Source organism: Meriones unguiculatus, chromosome 12, assembly GCF_030254825.1.
Source record: "Meriones unguiculatus strain TT.TT164.6M chromosome 12, Bangor_MerUng_6.1, whole genome shotgun sequence".
NCBI lineage: Eukaryota > Metazoa > Chordata > Mammalia > Rodentia > Muridae > Meriones > Meriones unguiculatus.
This window is the reverse complement of record NC_083360.1, coordinates 73,667,637-73,690,067: the sequence shown is the minus strand read 5'-3', so window position 1 is coordinate 73,690,067 and position 22,431 is coordinate 73,667,637. Positions and strand designations below refer to the sequence as shown.

Below are 22,431 nucleotides of genomic sequence, written 5' to 3'. Positions count from 1 at the left end.
TGCCCAGGATGTTCTGCAGAGACTGATGCACCAACCAAGGACCATACATGGAGAAGGACCCCCTCTCAGATGTTGCCAATTGGCAGCTCAATCTCCATGTGGGTTCCCAAGTAAGGGGAATAGGGATGGCCTATGTCATGAACTCGGTTGCCTAATCTTTGATCACTTTCCCCTAATGATGAGGCCTTGTCAGGGCACAGACAGAGGGGATCCAGGCAGTCTGGATGAGTCTTGACAAGCTATGTGCACATGGCAATGGGGGAGAACTCTCTCAGTCACCTAGGGAAAGAGGATAGTGGAAAAGAGGGAGGTGGGTGGGGCTGGAAAGAGGTGAAAGAGGGGGCTTCAATTGGGATATATAATGAATAAATTGTGAGAAAAATAATATGAAAAAAAGCTGGCATTAAAAAGGACTTGAGGGAACAAGAGTTAAAAAAGGGTGAAAGAGGAGGACAGCAGTCCTTCTCCAATTACATGTGTTCTGTATCTTCCTCTATGACACAGAAAAATTCACAGATCTGATTAAGGAATTAATAGTTGGGAAAACAGTAGCGGTAGACTCCCTACTGAGCAGAGCAGGGAAGCATGGGAATACAGACCTCTGCTTGTGCACATGCATGATGTATAACACCTTAAACATTTACTCACCTTACTAGTATGCTTCTGAGGTAAGAACACATAAGTCTGTTGCAGACACATGATCTCAAATATTCAGATCAGAGGGTGATGTATACATAAATATCAGTAGAATAGTGAGGAACGTCTGAACATGTTGAGGCCTGGTTTACTAAGAAATTTACAATTCCTTGATCCGCCTACTCACTAGTCCAAGGATTTAAGGGATTTACAAGGCAGGTCTAGATTCTAGGCTATGTAAGAATTTACCACCTTATCTTCCTTTCTCTAAATGAAAGGGAACCCCTAGGCATTCATTCTGTTTATTGTTCCTCATACTTTTTTTTTTCATGCTCAAGATACTTCAATGAAGCTTTCCCCTTCTGCTCATGTTCCCAAGGGGATTTTGTGATGCCTTTACTATCCAACACAAAGGGAAGCTTCTGTTCTCTCACTCTACAAAATCTGTCACTATTGATTAACACTTTGACATATTTTCATGTATTGCTTTTGCATTGGAAAGGTGATATATTGTCTTTTAAAAGGGCAATCACTCTGTCTTCTCATGGGGTCTTCGGGGTCTTCTTCCTTCCTTATTTAAACCTGAATCCTCTTAATTAATTTTTTACATGGATTATTGTATCTGTGTGCACATGCATGCATGCATGCATGCACTCATGTGCACCACAACACATGTGAAGGTCAGAAAATGACTTTTAGAATCCAGCTCTCTCCTTCTACCATGTGGGATCTGAGGATCAAACTTAGGTTGGGGGCAAGTGCCTTTATCCTCTGAGCCAACTCTGTAGTGCTTAGCTGGCTTCTAAAATGGCATTGTATCGATAACACTCTCATTTAGTCCTGTGACTTTAGAACTCTTAATGTAACCACTTCCTTCAAATTTTTTCATTCAATTGCTTACTAGATTAGTATTTACATGTCCTTCTGGGAACCTAAAACACAGAATATTATTAAACTTAACAGCTTTTCCTATCAAAATTTGTACCTCTTATTTTCTATTATTTTGAATGTCCTCACCATCTACTATCACTTCAGTCAAGAACCTAGGAGTCCTCTCTTCCACTTGACACAAACTCACACTTCTCATTGCCAGCAAATTCAATGGGAAGGCATATCTGGCCAACATCTTTGAGTCACACACCTGGGCAGTGGGATGAGATGAAACACAGCTCCTGCATATCTCAGAAGATTCCCAAGCTTCAAAACAAATTCCTGATCACTCTTGAGACAGACACAGGTCAGAGCATTAGTGAACTGGTCTATGTTGTGATTTCTCAATAGAAACTTAGTTTCTGGAGCTCAGTTTTCACAAGGGTCTCCTAGTAAAGGAAGTGGGGGCTATCTCTGACATGGACTCTGTTGCCTGCTTTTTGACCATTTCCCCCTGTGGGGCTGCCTTGCCAGGACTCAGGGGAAGTGCTCAGTCCTAATGCAACTTGATGCACTAAGGTGGGTTGGTAGGGAGGGCTCTCCTTTCCTGAGGAGTAGAGCAGAGAGAGTAGGGGAAAGGGAGGGTGGGACAGAGAGGAGAGGAGAGAGCAAGATGTGAAGTGAATAAATTTTTTTAAATTATTGCTAAAAGCCTCACTATCTCTAAGGAAAACAAAACAACTATGTAGAAGTTCACTTCAATGGAGTACTTATTTTACATTTATGTTAGTAGTTCTTGGCATGTACCAAATATAACACAAGGCCTTCAACTGTTTTCCAAAGCAGCGGCTATCAAACGATAGTATGAATTCAAATTATTACAAAAGTGGCTTATCACAGAATATTGAGCCCTATCCTCATGGTTTCAAACTGAGATCTGGAGGAGGGCTTTATACTCTGTATTCCTAAGCAGTATTAGATAGTGTTGAAATATCACCACTTTGATAAAATAAAAAATAAAAAAAACAGTGTTGCTAGAGCCAGTGTCCACATTAAACAATGAGCTGCTCTTTCTTCAATGTACACTGTGGTTATACAAGCTAGTAATGCTAAGTGCCATTTAAAAAAAATACTGGTGGGAAAATGCTTTCTAAGATATGCGTGTGGAAATGCCAAAGTACTCGAGTTTCAGCTTATAAGGTAACAGCAGAAATTAATTAATAGCTAACAATTAATATGGAAGAACCTTTTTATTACTACTCTCAAGTAACACACACACACACACACAGTCAAGGTTTTGCTACAAAAATCCTAAGCGGTAAGCACTTATGTTACCCTCTATCCCCCAATCCTCCCCCCCCCCGGCCCTCCACCTTTTAAGTAGGGTTTTGTTTTGTGTTTCAGAGTGGCTTGGAACTGGCCTCAAACAGCATGTACAAATTGTCCCTCATATATATGTCTTAGTTTTTGTTAAAGTGATATATACCCATCCCTTGGCAGTTCCACAGCTCATCTTGAACTCACAATACTTCTGCCTCAGTCTTATAAGTGCTGAAATTATAGGCATGTACTGCCATGAACAACTCTTATTTCCCGTTTAAAGGTGAGGTTTTGTAAAAGCCTGTACATAAGGTACAGGATAGACACAGCTATACAAAGAGACCTTGTATAAAAAATTGTAGTATCTGGTCAGGTGCCGTGGGACACGCCTGTGATCCCATCACACAGGGAAGCGAAGGCAGATGGATCTCTGTGAGTTTGAGGCCAGCCTGGTCTACAAAGGGAATCTAGGACAGCCAAGGCTACACAAAGAAACCCTGTCTTGAAAAAAACAAAACTATAGTATCCTACAGGCAAAGTAAGTACATTTTGATTATTCAAAATAACACATAAATTATGGAGTAAGTTTTAAGTAATTACCTCATGTTAGGACAGTGATTTGGAGTCCATACATACTTCATGTGCACATCTATTATATCTATCACACTGACATTATCAGATATTTATGTCTGTGACAGATTAATAATCAGATATTTATCATGCTGTCTAATCCAACTCTGTGGTACTACTGGATTCTACAAATGAAGGCATAATTTTTAGTAAGTATGCTCAAACATTCTTCTTGGAAATTATGTGAATGTGACTGTACTTTTTAAACTCTATGTAAACCTTAAGCTACATAAATAGATTCTTAGAAAATTAGCACCACCTTATGGATCTTGGTAAAACTGCACATTCAGGCCTTTGGCTACAATCACAGGAGTTTGGAATTTTCACATAATGGGTATGTTACTTTAACTAACAAAAACTAGGACATTTATATAGATTGCACTGGTGGAAACAATGTCGACCTGTAGTAAATGGCTCAGTCTCTGTGATAAGTTAACAAAATTAAAAGTAATAGCTCTGATCTATTCTGGTTAAAACTTCACTTGTAGAAATTTAGTCTGTAGAATACACACAAATGTACAAGAATATCTATGGAATCACTGTTTTGTTTTGAGTGAGGATCTGACTATGGAAGTCCTGGTTGTCCACAAACTCATTATGTAGACTAGGCTAGCCTTGAACTTGAACTCACCTGCCTCTGCTTCTCAAGTACTGAGATTAAAGGCATATGCCATTATGCATGGCCTTGCATCATTGTTTTTTTTTTTAAGTTCTTTTCTTAAATTTAAATTTTATTTTATTTTTAAGTTTTCTTTATTTACTTTGTATCCTCCCTCTAGTTCCCCCCCTCCTCCCCTCCCAACCCCTCCCTTTTTTCCCTTTCTCCATGCATCTTCCTCCCCAAGTCCACTAATAGGAGAGGTCTTCTTTTCCTTCCTTCTGACCTTAGTCTATCAGGTCTCATCAGGAGTGGCTGCATTGTCTTCCTCTGTGGCCTGGTAAGGTGGGGAGGTGATCAAAGAGCAGGCCAATCAGTTCATGTCAGAAACAGTCCCTGTCCCCATTACTATGGAACCCACTTGGAGACTGAACTGCCATGGGCTACATCTGTGCAGGGGTTCTAGGTTATCTCCATGCATGGTACCTGGTTGGAGTATCAGTCTCAGGAAAGATCCCTATGCCCAGATTTTTTGGTTCTGCTGCTCTCCTTGTGGACCTCCTGTCCTCTCCAGAGCAGAAATAGCTTGAAGGTCAATTTTGAGACGGTGAATACTACACAGCCACAAATGTGATGGCAGCTAATGGTTGTCACAGTGCTTAATATGCACCAGTCACCATTCTTGAGCCTTCAGTTCCTAATGGTAAATTAAATATACATCTTCAAATGGAATGATGTATGCTATACAATTTTTGTGGTTTGTATATTAAATATCCTGATAAGCTCATGTATTTAGACATTTGGTCCCCACTGTCTGTGGAACCTTTGGGAGGTAAGATGTGCTAGAGGAAGTAAGTACAACAGGGGCAGGCTTTAAAGTTTTACAGCCTGGTCCCAGTTCATGACAGCTCTCAACTTCCTGTATGAGGATGAAATGTGATTTCTCTGTTTCCTGACTACTAGGCTAGCCCCATGCTCCTACTACCATGACAAACTATATCCCCTCCTGAACTGTAAGCCAAAAATCAACTCTTTCTTCCATAAGTTGCTATTCTCATGGTGTTTCATCACATCAACAGAAAGGAAACTAATATAATAGTTACATGAAAATATTCAAGCTTAAAACAACTACATCGTTTTATTTCATTTAAAAATGCTTATACCCTGCACAGAAGTAGCCCACAGCAGCTCACTGTCCAAGAAGGTTCCCCAATAATAGGAACAGGGATCATCTCTGACATGAACTCATGGGCTGGGTCTTTGATCACCTCCACCTGAGGGGGAAGCAGTCTTAACAGGCCACAGGGGAAGACAAAGAAGCCAGTCCTCATGAGACCTAATAGACTAAGGTCAGATGGAAGGGGAGGAGAACCTATCCTATCATTGGAATAGGGAAGGGGCATAGGAGAAGAAGAGGGAGGAAGAGTGGGATTGGGAGGGAATGGGGGAGGGGGCTACAGCTGGGATACAAAGTGAATAAACTGTAATAAAAATAAAAATTAAAAATGTTTATAAATTTGAAGTAAAGCTAATTAAAGACTAAATATGCATAATAATTACCTCTGAAGACTCAGATGAGTTTGAAAAGACAAGTTTTACTGCATATGCTTTCTTATTGTTTGAATTCATTACATCAAATATATATCAGACAGATATATCAGGGTCTCACTACATTGTTCAGGTTCCCCTCTGACTCCTAGCCTCAAGCTATCCTCTGACCTAGCCTTCTGAGAAGCTGAGACTACAGGAGCATGTCACCACACCCAGGCTGGGCACTGTGTTCTGTTTGTGACAGGGTTTCACTTTGTAGCCCAATCCTGTCCTTTGAACTTGAAATCTTGATTCTCCTTCACAACTGCTAGGATTACAGGCATTTGCTACCACAATATGATAAAAGAAATAATAATAATTTTAAGAGCAGGAAAAGATGACTGAGGCCAAAACTGAAGTCAATAATAATGTATGAGAATGGTCATTTGCAATAAAACACAGAAACACACACTTACAAAAACACTTAAAAAAAAAACAGTAAAATGAAGCACATACAAAGTGACTGAACTCTTAAAGATTCTAGGTCAATTTTATAATCAGTGACATCCTAGTAAATATGACAACTTGAACACACGCTTCTTTCCTGGAACTGCCTGTGTAGATCAGGCTGGCCTCCTAACTCAGAGGCCTGCCTGCTTTTGATTCCTGAGTGCCAGGATTAAAAGTGTGTACCACTATGGCTGGCTGAACACCCACTTTTTTTTTTTTTTTAAGTAAGCAATGAGCTTTTATTGATGTGAAATTCACATTGCAAAAAAACCTTCAATGTAGTACTTAATATTTTGCATTGTGTACAATCATCTCTTTCTGGCTCCAAGACTCTCAACTCCGCACAGTCCCTGTACTCAGAGTCCAGCAAGGATCAATCTGCTCTTTTTTGTGAATTCACCCATCCATCCTTGGTGTGTTACGAGGTGGGATCAAATGTGTCTTTTACATCTGGCTCTTGACAAAACTCATCCTCAATTACAGTTTTCAATGTGTGAACATTCCTTTGTATGCACAGAGTATTTACACACTCACTCTTTTTTTTTTTTTTCAATGCAGTTTATTCAGGAACCTTGAACAATCATCTGACCCTGGGGAAAGCCAGCCCACAGCTTAAATAGCCTCTGGGTAGCCAACCCCAGCGTGCCACGCGGGCAATGCAGATAGGTCCACATACATGGAAGCAAGCCAGATCCTCAGCCTTAGCCAAATGTGGAGTTGTTTGTGACAGAGAGCACTCACCATCGGGAAGGTGGAAGGCGGAAACCAGCTCCATCTTTAAGGCACAGCATTCCGCAGCTCTCTACAGTTCCACCTTTTTGTTTTAGACGCATCAGGCAAGAGTAGAGGTCTGATCTCTGATATTAGAAATAAATTGGGACTTTGTACCGATGTTCATTTAGGTACACACTCACTCTTGAACCTCTACAGTGTCTTTATATTTGGCTCTTCTGAAGTGCTGAGGTCAGGCTTAGTGGCAGAGTGCTTGTCTAGCCTGCATTAGGCAATCCTCAGCCTCTCAAAAGACATGGACACTGACCAAGTGCTTGCTTCTCATTTTTGAGTCTCTTGTAGTTTGTACTGGCCTCCAATTTGCTATGTAGCCAAAGCTAACCATGAACGTCTGATCCCATGTGCCCCTCCCTGGAATGCTGGGATTAGAGAACAAGTGCCTGCCTGTTTTCTTTGCATAGGGAACTTCCTGCCAGGAAGCAGAACAGTATGGCTGGGTCATGTGGTAATCAGTACTGACCATAGAGATGACCAGAACTAACGGCAAAAAACAAAAATTAGAAAAAATCTCTTTTATTTTACTTTTTGCTTTTTTTTCTCGAGACAGGGCTTACTCTGGAACACTCACTTCTAATACTGACTCTTCTCCAAGCCCTCTTATAACTACAAAAAAAAAAATGCTTTTCTGGTTTGTTTGCTTGCTTTTTAAAGTATAAACTCCCAAGAATGGGGAATAGGAAAGAAGACAATAGAAATAAAAATTTGGAAAACAGAAACAGATGATCAATTGATAACTAATTTATCAGACCTGAAAAAGCTTCAGCCTAAGCTAGCAATTAGTAAAGCTCAAAACCATGTGACTTCAAAAGACCCAGTAATTCTGCATAGATGGGTCATTATTTGTTTTTAGCACCTATTTCACAAAAGGTTTGGACATGCATTATAATAGTAACACTGTTATTGTCAGAATTTATTAAATGTAAAAGAATAAAGAGAAAAATAAAGGTCTGGCTTGAGGTTAAACAGACCAAGAAATATTCTATGCATGGGACTAAAGCATGAGATATAAACTCTCAAGTAGTAATTTATAATAAAATATTTCCCAGCAATTGTTTTCCCAAAATTAAGTGGCTATCATACAGGAGGCCCTGGTTTCCCTCTGTAGCACCAGGAGTAGGGAAAGAAGAAAGACTATGAGATACAAGCCTTCAGAGAAAAAGCACTATTATTACTTTGCCTATTTTATTATAGTCTTACGTATTGTTTTACTTGAGGCAACAATTCTTTTTCCAGAGTTCCTTTGCTCATACAAAAGCAACACCTTAAAAAGTAATCATTTGGTTCATACCTAAAATGTTGAGTTAGCAATATCACCAAAATTTTGAGACCAGTGTGGGCTATGTAGCAAGCAGTTGCTTAAAAATAAAAATAAAGTAGCAATTAAAGATATATTTACTTGGTGGTTCAAGCTGTTGTAATCTTTTCAAGGACCACACTTTCCTTGGCCCAAAATTTACATGTTATTCTAGAAACAGGGTAAATTTTCAAACTTTCCAGCTCTGCTTTTTGCTCACAGTTCTCACTACAACTTGGAAAAAGCATCTAGCATAACCTACACAATCCTCAATGCTGACTTTTGAATTTCCTCTCCCCAATTAACTAGTCAGTTCTTTAAAATTCAGCGTCATGCATAATCTCAGGACACAGACAAGTTCCTTGCCAGAATATAATATAATATAATATGATATGATATGATATGATATGATATAATATGATATGCATCATCTAATTCTTGTTCCCATTTAAACACCATACTCACACTCTCTACTCTTTGCATTTCTATTGGCATCCTGTCCTTCTTAATTCCACCAGAATTAGAATATTCTTGGTATTCTTTAGATCACTTCTTCTAACTTTTCTAAATCCCAAAAATATCAGTTCCAAAGGCTTAAGGATCACAATCCAAGTTTAGTCACAGCCACAAACTATCCCTATGATATAAATTTTCTTTTGGGAGCAATGGAGTAAAAAGGAAGTTGAAAAAGTATATCCCCAGCTGTCCTTGAACTCAGTATGTAACCCATTATCCCTGAACTTGGCAGTAATCCTTTTTCCTCACCCTCCTGAATACTGGAATTATCAATTTGTAGCAACACACCCAGCTTGGTAACAATTTTCTATGCTAGTGGTTTTTTGTTTTGTTTTGTTTTTCACTTAAGAGAGAAAAGATTTGTTCTGGCTCATTTTTAGACATATCCATCCATCCTGGTAAGTAGAGTGTGGTGATGCAGAACAGCTGACACCATGTAAGCCGGGAAACAGAGAGAATGTCCTCAGCATGTTACTGCCCACATTTCAGCTGATCTTACTCCCTAAGGCAGTCATCACAGAGAACACTCTCATAGATACACTCTTGCTCTGTACTCTATAATTAAATCAGGTTGGCACAATTAACCATGCCAACTGAAAATAGAGCTATAGACAAAAACTACCACTTTATTGGAAAACTAAAGCCAAGCTGGGGATCGTCTGGAAAGTAATAAAATTTTGGTAGTCAACCTTTCTGGACAGTATATATCTATATCCTAAAATGACAGGACCCAAAGAGCAGATTAGAACTCAATTTTCACCATTAATTCATTGTACAGCTCCTTCTTTCTTAAACTGTGGATTGTTTAGGTTATACCAGGCACAGTGCTGATGAACTAGACTATTGAAGTGTATTAAATAGTCCCTGCAGAGATCAACACTCCAGCCAAGGACCATGCATGGAGAGGACCTAGAACCCCTGCTCAGATATAGACCAAGGCAGCTTAATCTCCAAGTGGGTTCCCTAGTAAGGGGAAACAGGGGCTGTCTCTGACATGAACTCAGTGGCTGGCTCTTTGATCACCTCCCCCTGTGGGGTACAGCTTTACCAGGCCACAGAGGAGAAGGATGCATCCAGTCTTGATGAGATCTTGATAGTCTAGGGTCAGATACAAGGGGAGGAGGCCCTCCCCTATCAGTGGACTAAGAGAGGGGCATAGGGGGAGAAGAAAGAATGGGTGGGACTGGAAAGAGACTAGTGGGGGAGCTGCAGCCAGGATACAAAGTGAATAAACTGTAATAAATAATAATAACTTAAAAAAAAGTATTCCCTGCCCTTGAGGGCATACAGTCTAAGAAGGAAGACAAACATATAAGTAAGCAATTATAATACACACTATGCTCAATTAACATGGAGGACAGTTTCTCAGCTAAGCCTAGCAACTAGTTAGGGAAGGAAGTTCTGAGTAATGATAAATAAGAAGATGCCTAAGTTAAATCTTATAGAATAAGAACTTAGTCAGATGATCTGAAAAAGAACAAAAGCTCAATTAAAAAGAAAACAACAAAAGCAGAAAGTCAGAGCATAAAATAGTTGAATGAATGGTAGCAAAGAAAATTATAAGGTAGCAGAAATAGACTTATTAGATTGCTACAGAGTGGGCATGATGGTTTGTATCTGTAATACCTGCTTTTGGAGGTTCAGTTATGAGGATTGCTGTGAGTTTAGGGCTAGCCTGGTCTATACAGTAAGTTCTAGGCAAGCCTGAGCTACACTATAAGATCTGGTTTTAAAGGGGGGGCAGAGCATGGAAATGACTATGGATGAAATGAAGACTGACAATCAGACTATGGAAGAACTAATATGACCTACAAAAATTTTGTTATCTTGTGCATCATGGTGAACCATATTTAAGCAGGACAAGGACACTGAGCCACATTTTACATAAATCATTCTAATAGCATTATACTGGAAACAAACAAACAAATTGAGAAGCAGCAAGAATGGAGGTGGGGTAACCAGTTAGGAGGCTACTGCAATAGTTCAGGCAGAGTAATGAGGTCCTGAACTAACAAGTAACCTTCTAACAAGTAACCTTCTGCAAAACCCCCTGTTGTTGCAGTAATCTAAGATGATCACGGGAGAGCAGTGGTAACAATGATACATTAGTACACTTACCTGTCAATACACACACACACACCTATATTTATATATTTACATACTTATATGTGCTTTTATCATTATTACACAATTATGGATTGTCTTATTCTACATTAATAAAAAGACAAACGTTTGAAACAAATAAAAAAAAAGAAATAGAAGCAAAATCCAAAGCATTCTGCATTTCACTTATCTTACAAATTCAATTAATTATAAATTTTACCTCCCAAAAAGGAAAAAAACTGAATAATATGAAATATAATTTAGGACAAAATTATTTAGGATACAATCTGTAAAGTTTTTAAAATCAAAAGGATCACATTTCTCAGAATAGATCTACATGTATGAAAACCAACAGTAAGAAAATAACACAGACAAGATACAAAATTCCATAGCATAAGAATCAATTGAAGAGATCCACTGTACAACATTAGTATAAATATATTCTTTTTTCTGCTTAGTTCTTTTGAGACAGGGTTCCTCTGTTATATAGTGAGTTCTCTGGAACTCACTATACAGACCAGGCTGGCCTCACACTCACAAAGACACAACTGCCTCTACCTCCTGAGTTCTGGGATTTAAGGTGTGTGCCTCCATGCCCAGCCACAAAGTAGTATATATTCTTAAAGGTCATGAAGAGTGTATTTGAGTCATTCTCAATAAACAATATGTAAAGTAATACATATGCTTGTTTGACTGAGTCATTCAAATATATACATACTTCAGAACATGCTAGAAATAATAAATATAATCTTGTCAATGGAAAAAATAAGCAAATATATTTTAAAATTAATATGGCCTTAGTATTAATTTATTATAAACCTATTTTTGTCACAAGTGCCATTTAATACATAAACCTTAATAAGACATTATACTCATTTTCAGATCATAAAACTAAGCCAAGTTTTCTTACTTAAACTATTTTTCCTGCCTTTAGAAGCTTTATTAAGGCCATTAGTAAGCACATGTATATATAACTATATGTTTCTAAGAACATTTTAATTTCATAAATGAATTACTTTGAATCAAAAGTCAAACTTATGCTTAGGCAGTGGAACTAAGACTTTAGAGTCAGAAAAACTCTGGTTTAAGACTAGTCTTTACTACTTACTAACCTGGAGAATTTAGCAAATTACTAATTTCTCTGAGCTCTCACAGGTACAAAATGAATTAGCTAGAATTCAAAAGTTTGTTGTAGAGTTTAGGTAAGTAATGAATCAACAAAAATGAGTATCATTTATATGACAACAAAAAGGCATAAATACTATCTTTAAAATCAAAGTAGAGGGCTCTAGAGATGGTTCAGTGGTTAGGAGCACTGACTGCTCTTTCAGAGGACCAGGGTTCAATTCCCACAACTCACAACTGTTTATAACTCCAGCTCCAGGAAACTCAACACCCTCACACAGACATAAATACACACAGGCAAAATAAAATAAAAAATAAATTAAAAAGAAAAAAAAATTTAAAAATAAATAAAAATCAAAGTAAAAAACAAACTTTAAGAAAAAAATTCTTTTCCCTACTATAAATATCTATTACCATTCAATGGTAAATTATCCCGACTTTCTTCCACTAACTGATAATATATAGTTAATCTTTGTTAATCCAAGAGCTAATTCACTAATTTGAAGTGAAGTCCTGAACTCTTTAAGCAGGGAGCCTGTACCAAGAATAAGCTGGTTAGGAAGTGTGATGCCACACTTCTCACATACACACAGAATTTCTGCTATCAAGGCTCATGGGGGGAAATCTAGACAACAGCGCTTGCTCCCTCATAACTGAGCCCAACAGCAAATCAAGCCTCTCTGCTTGTGGTGGTTGCTATCTGACTGCCATCTCCTCCACTAGAAAAAGAAAAAAAGAATCCTTCAAAAAATTAAATACTTATCTTATACAATCACTAGGTTACTTAAGGTTACTAAGTTACGATCAGTTCAAGTACTGTGTTTAATACTATTTATAATACTACATAAGTATATTTCAGCAAGTAAAGATTGAAATGATAAATCTTAAGAAGTCACTAAGATCAAAATTAATACACATCTATTCAGATATATATTAAGCAGATTTTTAAAGACTCAAAAATACTCTATAAATATTACCTTGGTGTTCTTCTAAATCCATGTCAAGTTGTCTAATTTCTTCACTAAAATGATTTATTTTTTCCTTTATATCTGTTAACCTGTTAAAAGTATTAGCGAACTTTAGAAGTGACAAAAGAAAAAAAACATAAATGAGGATCATTATATTGAAAACTGTTTTACTACCAGAACATCATCAAAAGGTTAAAATACATTTGATGAAATGTGAGCAATTTTGTAAACCACGTATTTGCAGAGGAAATTGTATTTTGAATATATGAACAACTCATTTTACTCAATACCACCAATAATAATTTTTTATGAGAATGTACAAAGGACATCAACAAACACTTCTTCAAAGAAGATATACATATGTCCAACAACACATGGAAAAAAATTCAACATTATAAGTCATCAAGGAATTGCAAGTGAAAGCCATAGAGAAATACTAATTCACATCCATTGGCATGGCTGTAATAAAATCACAGATAATAAAAAAAGAAAAATCATACTAAGTGATGAAGATGTATAGAAAACTGGACTCTCATACACTGCAAGAAGAAATGTAAAATGTCTATTTGCATAGAAAATACAATGCTTTTATGGAGTCATTTGATCTAAACTGGACTCCAAATTTCTAAAGCTAACCATAAAGTAACCACATAAGCCAGCAATTCCATTCGTGTATATTTACATAAGAGAAGTGAAAATAATGCCCACACAGAAACAAGCTCACAGATGTTCATGCCAACATGATTCCTATTAGCCGCAAAATAGAAACAAGCCAAAGCCTATCAACTGATGAATAACTAAAACAGATCTTATCATACAATGGAATATTAATTGGAATTAAGAATACATTAAATATTGATGTATACTACACCACAGATGAGCCTTGAAAATGTTAGGCTAAATGAAAGCATGTAGCCACAGAGTACCAAAAGCTGTATGATTCTCCGTATGAAATGTCCAGAATAGGAAAATATATGTTAACACTGAGGAGATTTCTAGTCTTAAAGTGAAGGAATGGGTAAGAAAAGCAATGGGGGGGGGAGGGAGTTGTAGGCTTTTGTTGAAATGACTGAATTGAGGATTAGCCAACTGTAAAAATTACAAAAAGGCCTGAATTCTATGATTTAAATATATAATGTATGTAAGCCATCTCTTAATAAAGCTGTATTTTTAAAGCAATTATATTAGGTAATAACTCAGAATTAAAACCTGGAGATTAAAAGTTCAATAAATATTAAAACTGTTAATATGAACTACATGAAAAAATGCCTATAAAACATGTACTATTATAACTTTAGGATGTGATCTGAAACATGCACAAATATAAAAAGTCCTGGTTCAAAAGTACTTACTGTCTCTCCATGCTGGCTATTTCCTGATTATCTTCTTTAACCTATATAGTCATAAGAAGACAACAGTATTTAAAGCATAACTCACTATTAGACTATCTGAAAGAAAACATCACTAAGAAAGTATTCACAGATCCCTTCCTTCTTCCTCAAATATACTCTTACCTATTGTCTTGGCTAGTTTTATGTCAGCTTGACACAGCTAGACTCATCTGACAGGAGAAAACCTAATCAGGAAAATGCTTCCACAAAAATCAGGCTATAAAACCAGGTGTGGCTGCACACACATTTAATTTCAGCATTCAAGAGCCAGAGGCCAAGGAAATATGTGAGTACAAAACGAACCTGGTCTACATAATGAGTTCCAGAGCAGCCAGAGCCCCAGAGAGACCCTGTCTCAAATCAATCAATCAACCAATCAACTGACAAACAAACAATTAAAACTCAGGCTGGTGTTGGGAAGCCTGTAGAGACACATGTAGAAGGGCTCAGCCCTTTATGGATGGGTTCATCCACGGGCTGGTGGGTCTGGGTTCTAAAACAAGGTAGGCTGAGCAAGCCATTGGAGAGCAAGCCGGCAAGCAGCATCAGCTCCTGCCCTCAGATTTCTTGCACCGTCTTGTTCTTAGCCTGGCTGCTTTCAATGATGAATTATGACAATGAAGTGTAAGTGAAATAAAACTTTCCTCCCCAAGTTGGTCATGATGTTTCACCACAGCAATATAAACTCTAAGACACTTATCTACCATGTACCATCAGGTTAATATATCTTCCAGCATGGGTCAGTTAACTAACATTAAGTGTCTTGGATTACTCAGACTTTCCTACATCCAAGGGTACAGCCACCAGATTTGGGAAGCCCCACTAAAATCAAATTTCAGAAAAACAATAAATAACTTCTAGGGCACATTTATACCATACCATGTAATATTTGGAATAAATATAATCCCTTATTCTATAGAATATATATGCATTATATATATATAACATATAAATAAATATACATACATAAATCCTAGATTATCTTAAACTTGATTTTTTTTGAGATAAGATCTCTCTTGTTTTGTAGCCTGGTGGTCCTGGATCTCACTATGTAGACCAGGGCAGCCTGAAACTCACAGAGATCTACCTGCTTCTGCCTCCCAAGTCTTGGATTAAAAATGTATGCCACCAAGTCCCACTTAAACTCAGATTTAACAAGCAATCTAGCTAACGACCACTTTCTCCTTTCCTGCCCCTAATCTTTCCTTTGCAAGAAATAGTGACGTCTTAGCATTGCTTTTTAAATTTTATTACATTTTAATTTATTTACTGTATGTAGGAGGGTTTACTATAGTGCAAGGGTGGAATTCAAAGGGCAATTTTCAGAAACTGCTTTTACTTCTACCATGTGGGTTCTTAAGATTAATCTCAGGCTTCCAGGGTTAGCAGCAAGTACCTTTACCTGCTCAGACATCTCACACACCAAGATTTAGACTTTAAGACCATTCTAGAAAAACTGATTCTAACAGTCACTCAATTGGGTTCCAAAAACCCACTAGGCACACACATCCACAAGCATACAAGCACACATGCACATATGCATGCGTGCATACATGCACAGTAGACCTCAGAGGAGTTTCAGGAGAAATCTCTGCCCTGTATGAAGATAAAGTTTTCTGAAGGGTATTGGACTTAGTACATCTTAGCATAAGCATATTCATTGAACTTACAGCTGAATTAAAGCAACCTAGTAGTAGTGAAAAAGCAACAGAATACATGGCATTATGTGATATATAATTTCACATGATATTTAAATTATATTCTCTTCATGAAGGCACTGATACTGCCAATCATTAGACTTAGGATACTTCTTTTTTTTTTTTTTTTTAGAGAGAGAGAGAAATATAAGTAACAGAATTTATTTTCAGTAAGATTATCTAGCCAGTTAAATCACCAATAAACAAGTATCCATGAAATGACTAAACTGCACCAAAAAATAAAAAATAAGGATTTATTCCAAAACCAAGTTATTTAAGAAAGTAAGATTTTTCTACATTTTCTTGGCTTGTATTTCATATTGAAGTGAAGCTAACTACTGTTTTTGGATATAGTCACATTGATTTTCTCCTTAATTCATAGCTCAAATTCATTATTCAAACAAATAAAAGGCCAGGCAGTAGTGGCACACACCTTTAATCTCAGCACTCGGGAGGCAGAGGCAGGCAGATCTCTGAGTTCAAGGCCAGTCTGGTCTACAGAGTGAGTTCCAGGGCAGCCAGGGCTACACAAAGAAACACTGCCTCAAAAACCAAATCAAACCAACCAAACAACAAACAAAATAAATGAACTTTCTTCCACTACCTGTTTAAGCAATCTCTCCCTTTCCTCCATTGGGGAGCCCATGCTTTTGTCTTCTGCAATCATTTGATCTCGGTGGGACTCTAACTCGTAAAGTTTTTCATGTAGCAATACGGCCTCTTGTTTTACCTGAGAATGTGCTATTTCCTGAGAACAAAAAGGAAAGACTTCAGTTTGTCTTTTGGAGAGACAGAAAGTTAAGATAAAGCCATGATGGTCTCTAATCAACATGTCTGGTGTCCTTAGAAAGAAAGACACCAGAGCCCACAGTGAGAAGGAGTTGCCTTAAGGAATACCAGTGCTTGATGAAGAAACCAGGACATTTCCGTCTCAGAGAAAACACACTCTGCTGATACACACCTTGACTGTAGATGTCTAACCTCCACAACCTTTACCCAGGCTGTGACCCTTTGTTATGGAACACTGGGAAACAAATGCAGGTAGAACAGTTGCTCTGTATTTACCACAGTTCTACTTTCACAAAAATTATTTCTAAATGAAACAGATATGATAAAATTCTTTTAGATAAAAAGAGCTATGAGTGGTAACAATGAATAAATTGACATTTGAACCTCTTGTTTATTGAGCAACTGATCTGTGGCAGTATACACTCCTCTTCTGGCCTCTGCAAATACCAGGCATGCACGTGGTACATTTGTGTATGTGTATAGCTACATATATGTACATATATGTATATGTACATGCAGACAAAACACTTATACACATAAAATAAAAATTTTAAATGTGCATATTCAATGGAAATTATTTATAACCCCAGAAAACAACTAACCTATTCATTTGCAAGGCTATTTTAATCATAAACGTTACACAATGCACTAACTTAAAATAATGAAGGACAGCTCTAAGATTATGCAAAGACAGTCAGAAGATGGGGTGTGTGTGTGTGTGTGTGTGTGTGTGTGTGTGTGTGTGTGTGGTGAGAGGGGTTGGTACAGGTGCCATATCATATTTCCATTTAAAGTTTTTCACAAATTTAAAAACAAAACAGGATTATAGGATCGCTGTTAGGATTAAATGAATACACGAGCGTTATACAGAAAGAGTTCACAGGCAAAATTGTCTAAGGATGAAACAAATGTCAAAGAAGTTCTGTCTGAAAGGGTTAAGAAACAAATACTTTAATGACATTTTTTTTCAGTTTTAAAACCATACACATGCTTTTGTTTTCTGAATTAAAACTCTTTTAAAAAGAAAAATGTAAAAGTGTTACACCTTCAAATGATTTATCCCCCATCCTTTTCCTATTTCAGTCTCCTATGGTTTATCTAAACTGCTTACATTTTTTGCACAGCACTATAAGGCAATGATTGGCTTTGTATACAGCAGTTACTAAAGAAAAACAGCAACCACAAAAATAACCAACCAAACAAAAAAACAATCTATTTCTAACCAATCTGAGACCTTTGTGGTGTAGCATGAGAAGAAAATATGTTGAATGCATGTTAGCAAACTGCTGAGTACATGAGTTAATGCTCCCCAAATGATTTTTCAGGAAAACACTCTGTGACCTTATACTCACAGTTTCTAGGCTCTCCTTTTTCATGTTCAATGAATCTAGTTGTTGCTGAAGTGTATCTAATTCCTAAGGGGGAAAAAAGGCAAATTTAAAGTAATAACTTTTTTCTTCATTTTTTAACAGCTCACCTCTAAATGTGATAAAGTAAATTTTATTATATTCAATTCATATCTTGCATATTGACTAGAACTTACCAAGATTGTATCCTATTTGAAATAGTTTCATTTGTTAGTTCTAAAATCCCTTCCACAGACCTTCAAAAACTCCTTAAGTTTGCCACAATTATTATATCATTGTTCTGATCACAGTAATTATCAGAAACTTTTTTCTTTTATTATTATTATTATTATTTATTACACTTTATTCATTTTGTATCCCCCATATCAGAAACTTTTAAACTAATCATGTCATTGTTCAAAAGAAGATATAAAATTCTAATCTTTAGCCACTTTTTTTTTTTCACATCTTTTGCCTAACTGTTTTTAATATCAAGATTTACACCTACATGGGAGGGAGAAAGATAGAGGGAGGGAAGGAAGGGAAAGATAGTCAAATGACCACAAAGAGAGAGGGGAGAAGGAGAAGGGAGAAAATAAGGGAGAAATGAAAGAAAAAGAACCATTGATTAGTTATTCATAAACCCACATAAAATTTACTATGATTTTGCAATAGTTCAGTCTTTCTTCAATGAATCATTTATCCAAAAATTTTGTCTAAGATAACATTCTATTAAAATGAAGGAATATCTGAGAAATAAACAATATTCATTATTATAAGTTATGTTTTTGTTTTGTTTTATTTTGTTTTTTTCAAGAGAGGGCTTCTCTGTGTAGCCTTGGCTTTCCTGGACTCACTTTGTACACCAGGCTGGCCTCAAACTCAAGAGAGATCCACCTGCCTCTGCCTCCCTGAGTGCTGGGATTACAGGGCATGTGCCACACCTGCTTATTGGCCCAATTCTTTAGTAATCCTTCATTTAAGGGTCATCTGGGCTTAAAGATGCATTGTGATGTTTAATACTGGGAAGATTATCAGCAGGCACTAAAATTGTTCCTCTAAGCAACACAAACGATTCAAATCAAGGACATAACAGGTAAAAAAGTTTGCTACTTATCAAACAGGAAGGAAAATGAAAAAAATATTAATAACCATGTGACTCTGGACTGTGAGCCCTTTTAATGTTTCCTTTAAAAGTTCATAAAAATATAAATTTTTAGACTATGGGTGTTGGCACATGCCTTTAAGCCCAGCACTTGGGAGGCAGAGGCAGGAGGAATTCTGTGTGTTCAGTGTCAGCTAGGTCTACAGAACAAGTTTCAAGGCAGCCATGACTACACAGTGAAACGCTGTCTCACATAAGTACATCCAACTGTTTTCATATAAATTTATGACAAGCAAAGCTGAAGATACAGAGAAATACACTGTGTACTTTTTTAAAAGCTAGAACATGATGCAACATAGGAAAATGAATCCTACATCAGTGTCTTACTGACACTTATCTGAAGACCTTGTCACAATGAGATTTGGAGTAGGTCAATTCAGTCCTCAGAAACACTGATACTGGTTTTCAAAGTGTACTCTGAGCAGCACGGTGCTGCACGCCTAGCACACAGGCCAACGTAATATCACCTGCAACAGCTTCTCATTTGTGGTTTTCATTTCTATGTACTTGACTTGTTTTTCAGGAGACATATTTTTGATAATGCCGTCTGCTGCTTGCTTCTCTTGTTCAACTTCTTCTTCTACACTTCTGATTTGTTTTTCCTTCCTAAAATCAAAGGCATACAATATTCCTGTTAGTATACTCAAGGCTAAAAAAAAAAATCAAATAATTTTTACAAGTACTTAAAAATAACAACCATGGTGTATGAAAATTGTTATATTTATATTTCAAAGCTATATAAAACTTGATCACATCAGCACATCAGCACAGATATAATATACTTTTCTCTTCTGCATCCTTAAACCCAATCTCTTTATTCTCTTATTTCAATGCATAAATAAAACAGGAAGATATCACATATAATCTCTCAGACTGTTTACACATGAGGGTTCATTTAATTTTTTGGTGACAATACTCCATTTTAGTTTTTTCAAACATAAATTTAGTTGTTTTCAAATCCCAATACTGATTTTCAAACATAAGTAGTCAGAGTATTCAAGTTAACTCTATCTAGAAAGCTACTCTGTAAATCATATCAAACAAGGCAGCTCTGACTGAACTGGCCAATGCAGCAAGCTACACTGCAATGTATTCACATTAATAATAATATGTTTTTAGGATTTATTTATTTTATGTTATGTGAATGCCTGTGTTGCATACATATATGTATGTGTTCCATGTGTGGGCCTCATGCTCATAGAGGTCAGAAGAGGGTGTCAGATCCCTGGAACTATAGTTACAGGGAGTGGTAGAGCACCATGTGAATGCTGGGAATCAAACCCCAGTCCTCTGCAAGAACAAGCCCTCTTAACCATTGAGCTATCATGCAACGCTCACAATTTCATTTTTTAAAAAGAAAATTATAAGTTGGGTGAGATGGCTCACTGGGTCCAAGTGCTTGTTGCACATGCCTGATAGTCTTTCAATCCATGGAACCCAAAGCAGAACAGAACCAAATCCACATATGTACTATGCCATACGAGTACCCATATACACATGTACACACTAATAATAATAACATTCTGATACAAACTTAAAAATAAATTATACCTTAGTATCAATATGCTTTGCTGAAATTTGCTTTTACCTATTATTTTAAATACAATGGGCATATCACAAACATATTTTAGCATCATAGCACATTAATTGCCTGAAAATATATAACTATTGTATAATAATAGCAATGGTTATCCTAATCATACAATCATAATGCATTTACAAGTAATATCATTAGTGTCCCCTGTATTTTATTTTCTACAGTCAATTATGAATAGGATAGAGAAACTTTCCTTTTTTTTAAAAAAAATGGTATTTTTATTAATTCTTTGAAAATTTATAGGCTGGAGAGATGCCTCTGAGCTTAAGTAAAACTGGCTGGTCTTCCAGAGATCATGAGGTTATTTCCCAGCAACCACATGGTGGCTCACAGTAATCTATAATGAGATCTGTTGCCCTCTTCTGGCCTGCAGGCATACATGTAAGCAGAACACCATATACATATAATAAAAAAATATTTTTAAATGAAAATTTATATAATGTATTTTGATTCCTATTCCATTCCTCCAAATCTGCCTTCTCTAGCCATACATAGGTCCCTCTCCCCAATTTTGAGTTATCTCTCCTGCCCCGAGTCCAGCTGCAGCTTGTATTATGTAATTCTCTGGGCAGTGGGGCCTGCCCTTTAGGATGGTTGATCTATCAGGGGTCATATCATTAAAGAAATCTGAGAGAATGCACTTGCTAGATACAGTGGTCCATGCCTTTAATCCCTGTACTTGAGCAGCAGAGGCAAGCAGATCTCTATGAGTTCAGGATAAAGCCTGGTCTACATAGGGAGTTCAGGGCTGGCCAGGACTGCATAGTGACAGCCTTTCATTAAAATAAATAAAGTAAGTAAGTAAGTAAAAAGGAAAGAGTTTGATTTAACATAAATTTTTAGTACCAAGATCATTAATTTCTCATTGTTTTTCAAAAATCTGATTAGCCTATCATTATTTACTGCCTTTCACTTACAGAAAACAACTTCTACTACGTTCAAAAAATCAGCAGCTAAGCCCATTAGGGACACATACTCCAAACCTTCTCTATACGCATATCCTACAACTAGCAAAACAAAACACCTAACTTAGACCATTTCCTACAAACATCTCAGAATAAACAAATCAAATATGAAGAAAATGAAACAGACAACCGGAAATTTCTATTTATTTTTGCCTCACTGCTGAACAGGCAGTGATATTTTTCCATTATGGTAGTTACCATTAGTAATGGTAGTTACCATTAGTAACTACATTGTAGTAATATGCTTTCTACTGACAAAATTTAGTTGAGTGCTAAAATTTAGTACATGAGCTCACAGAAATCTGAAGCAGAAATTGCCATTTATTTAAATTTTTGTTTTATCAAATTCACTAAGGCACTAAGGCGCTTCTACATTCTACTAAGGAACATTCTACATTTCATTACTCAACCCTGTTTTGTGCTCTGTCCACTGTATATAGATGGGAACTAGTGTACAGTAATCTATTTTGCAGGGGGTTAAGATTACATTACAAGGGGAAAAAAGATTACATCACAAGGAAGGTATCGTGTTTTCTTAAGGAATAGAATGGCTGTCAGATCTTTATATGGCTCAAGCACTTTGCCCCTG

General features: G+C 36.8%; 1 protein-coding gene across 2 annotated transcripts in view; it reads right to left on the bottom strand.

Annotated features, from left to right (window-relative positions):
• Ift74 (intraflagellar transport 74) overlaps positions 1–22,431 on the bottom strand; it is a 92,340-nt gene that overhangs the window by 21,373 nt on the left and 48,536 nt on the right. For both annotated transcript variants that reach the window (XM_060365871.1, XM_060365872.1), the window contains 5 exons: positions 19,748–19,886; positions 18,122–18,184; positions 16,585–16,728; positions 14,245–14,285; positions 12,902–12,981 (listed from right to left, as the gene is read on the bottom strand). In XM_060365871.1, coding sequence (XP_060221854.1) covers positions 12,902–12,981; positions 14,245–14,285; positions 16,585–16,728; positions 18,122–18,184; positions 19,748–19,886 — 467 coding nt within the window. The remainder of the gene's footprint in view (positions 1–12,901; positions 12,982–14,244; positions 14,286–16,584; positions 16,729–18,121; positions 18,185–19,747; positions 19,887–22,431) is intronic.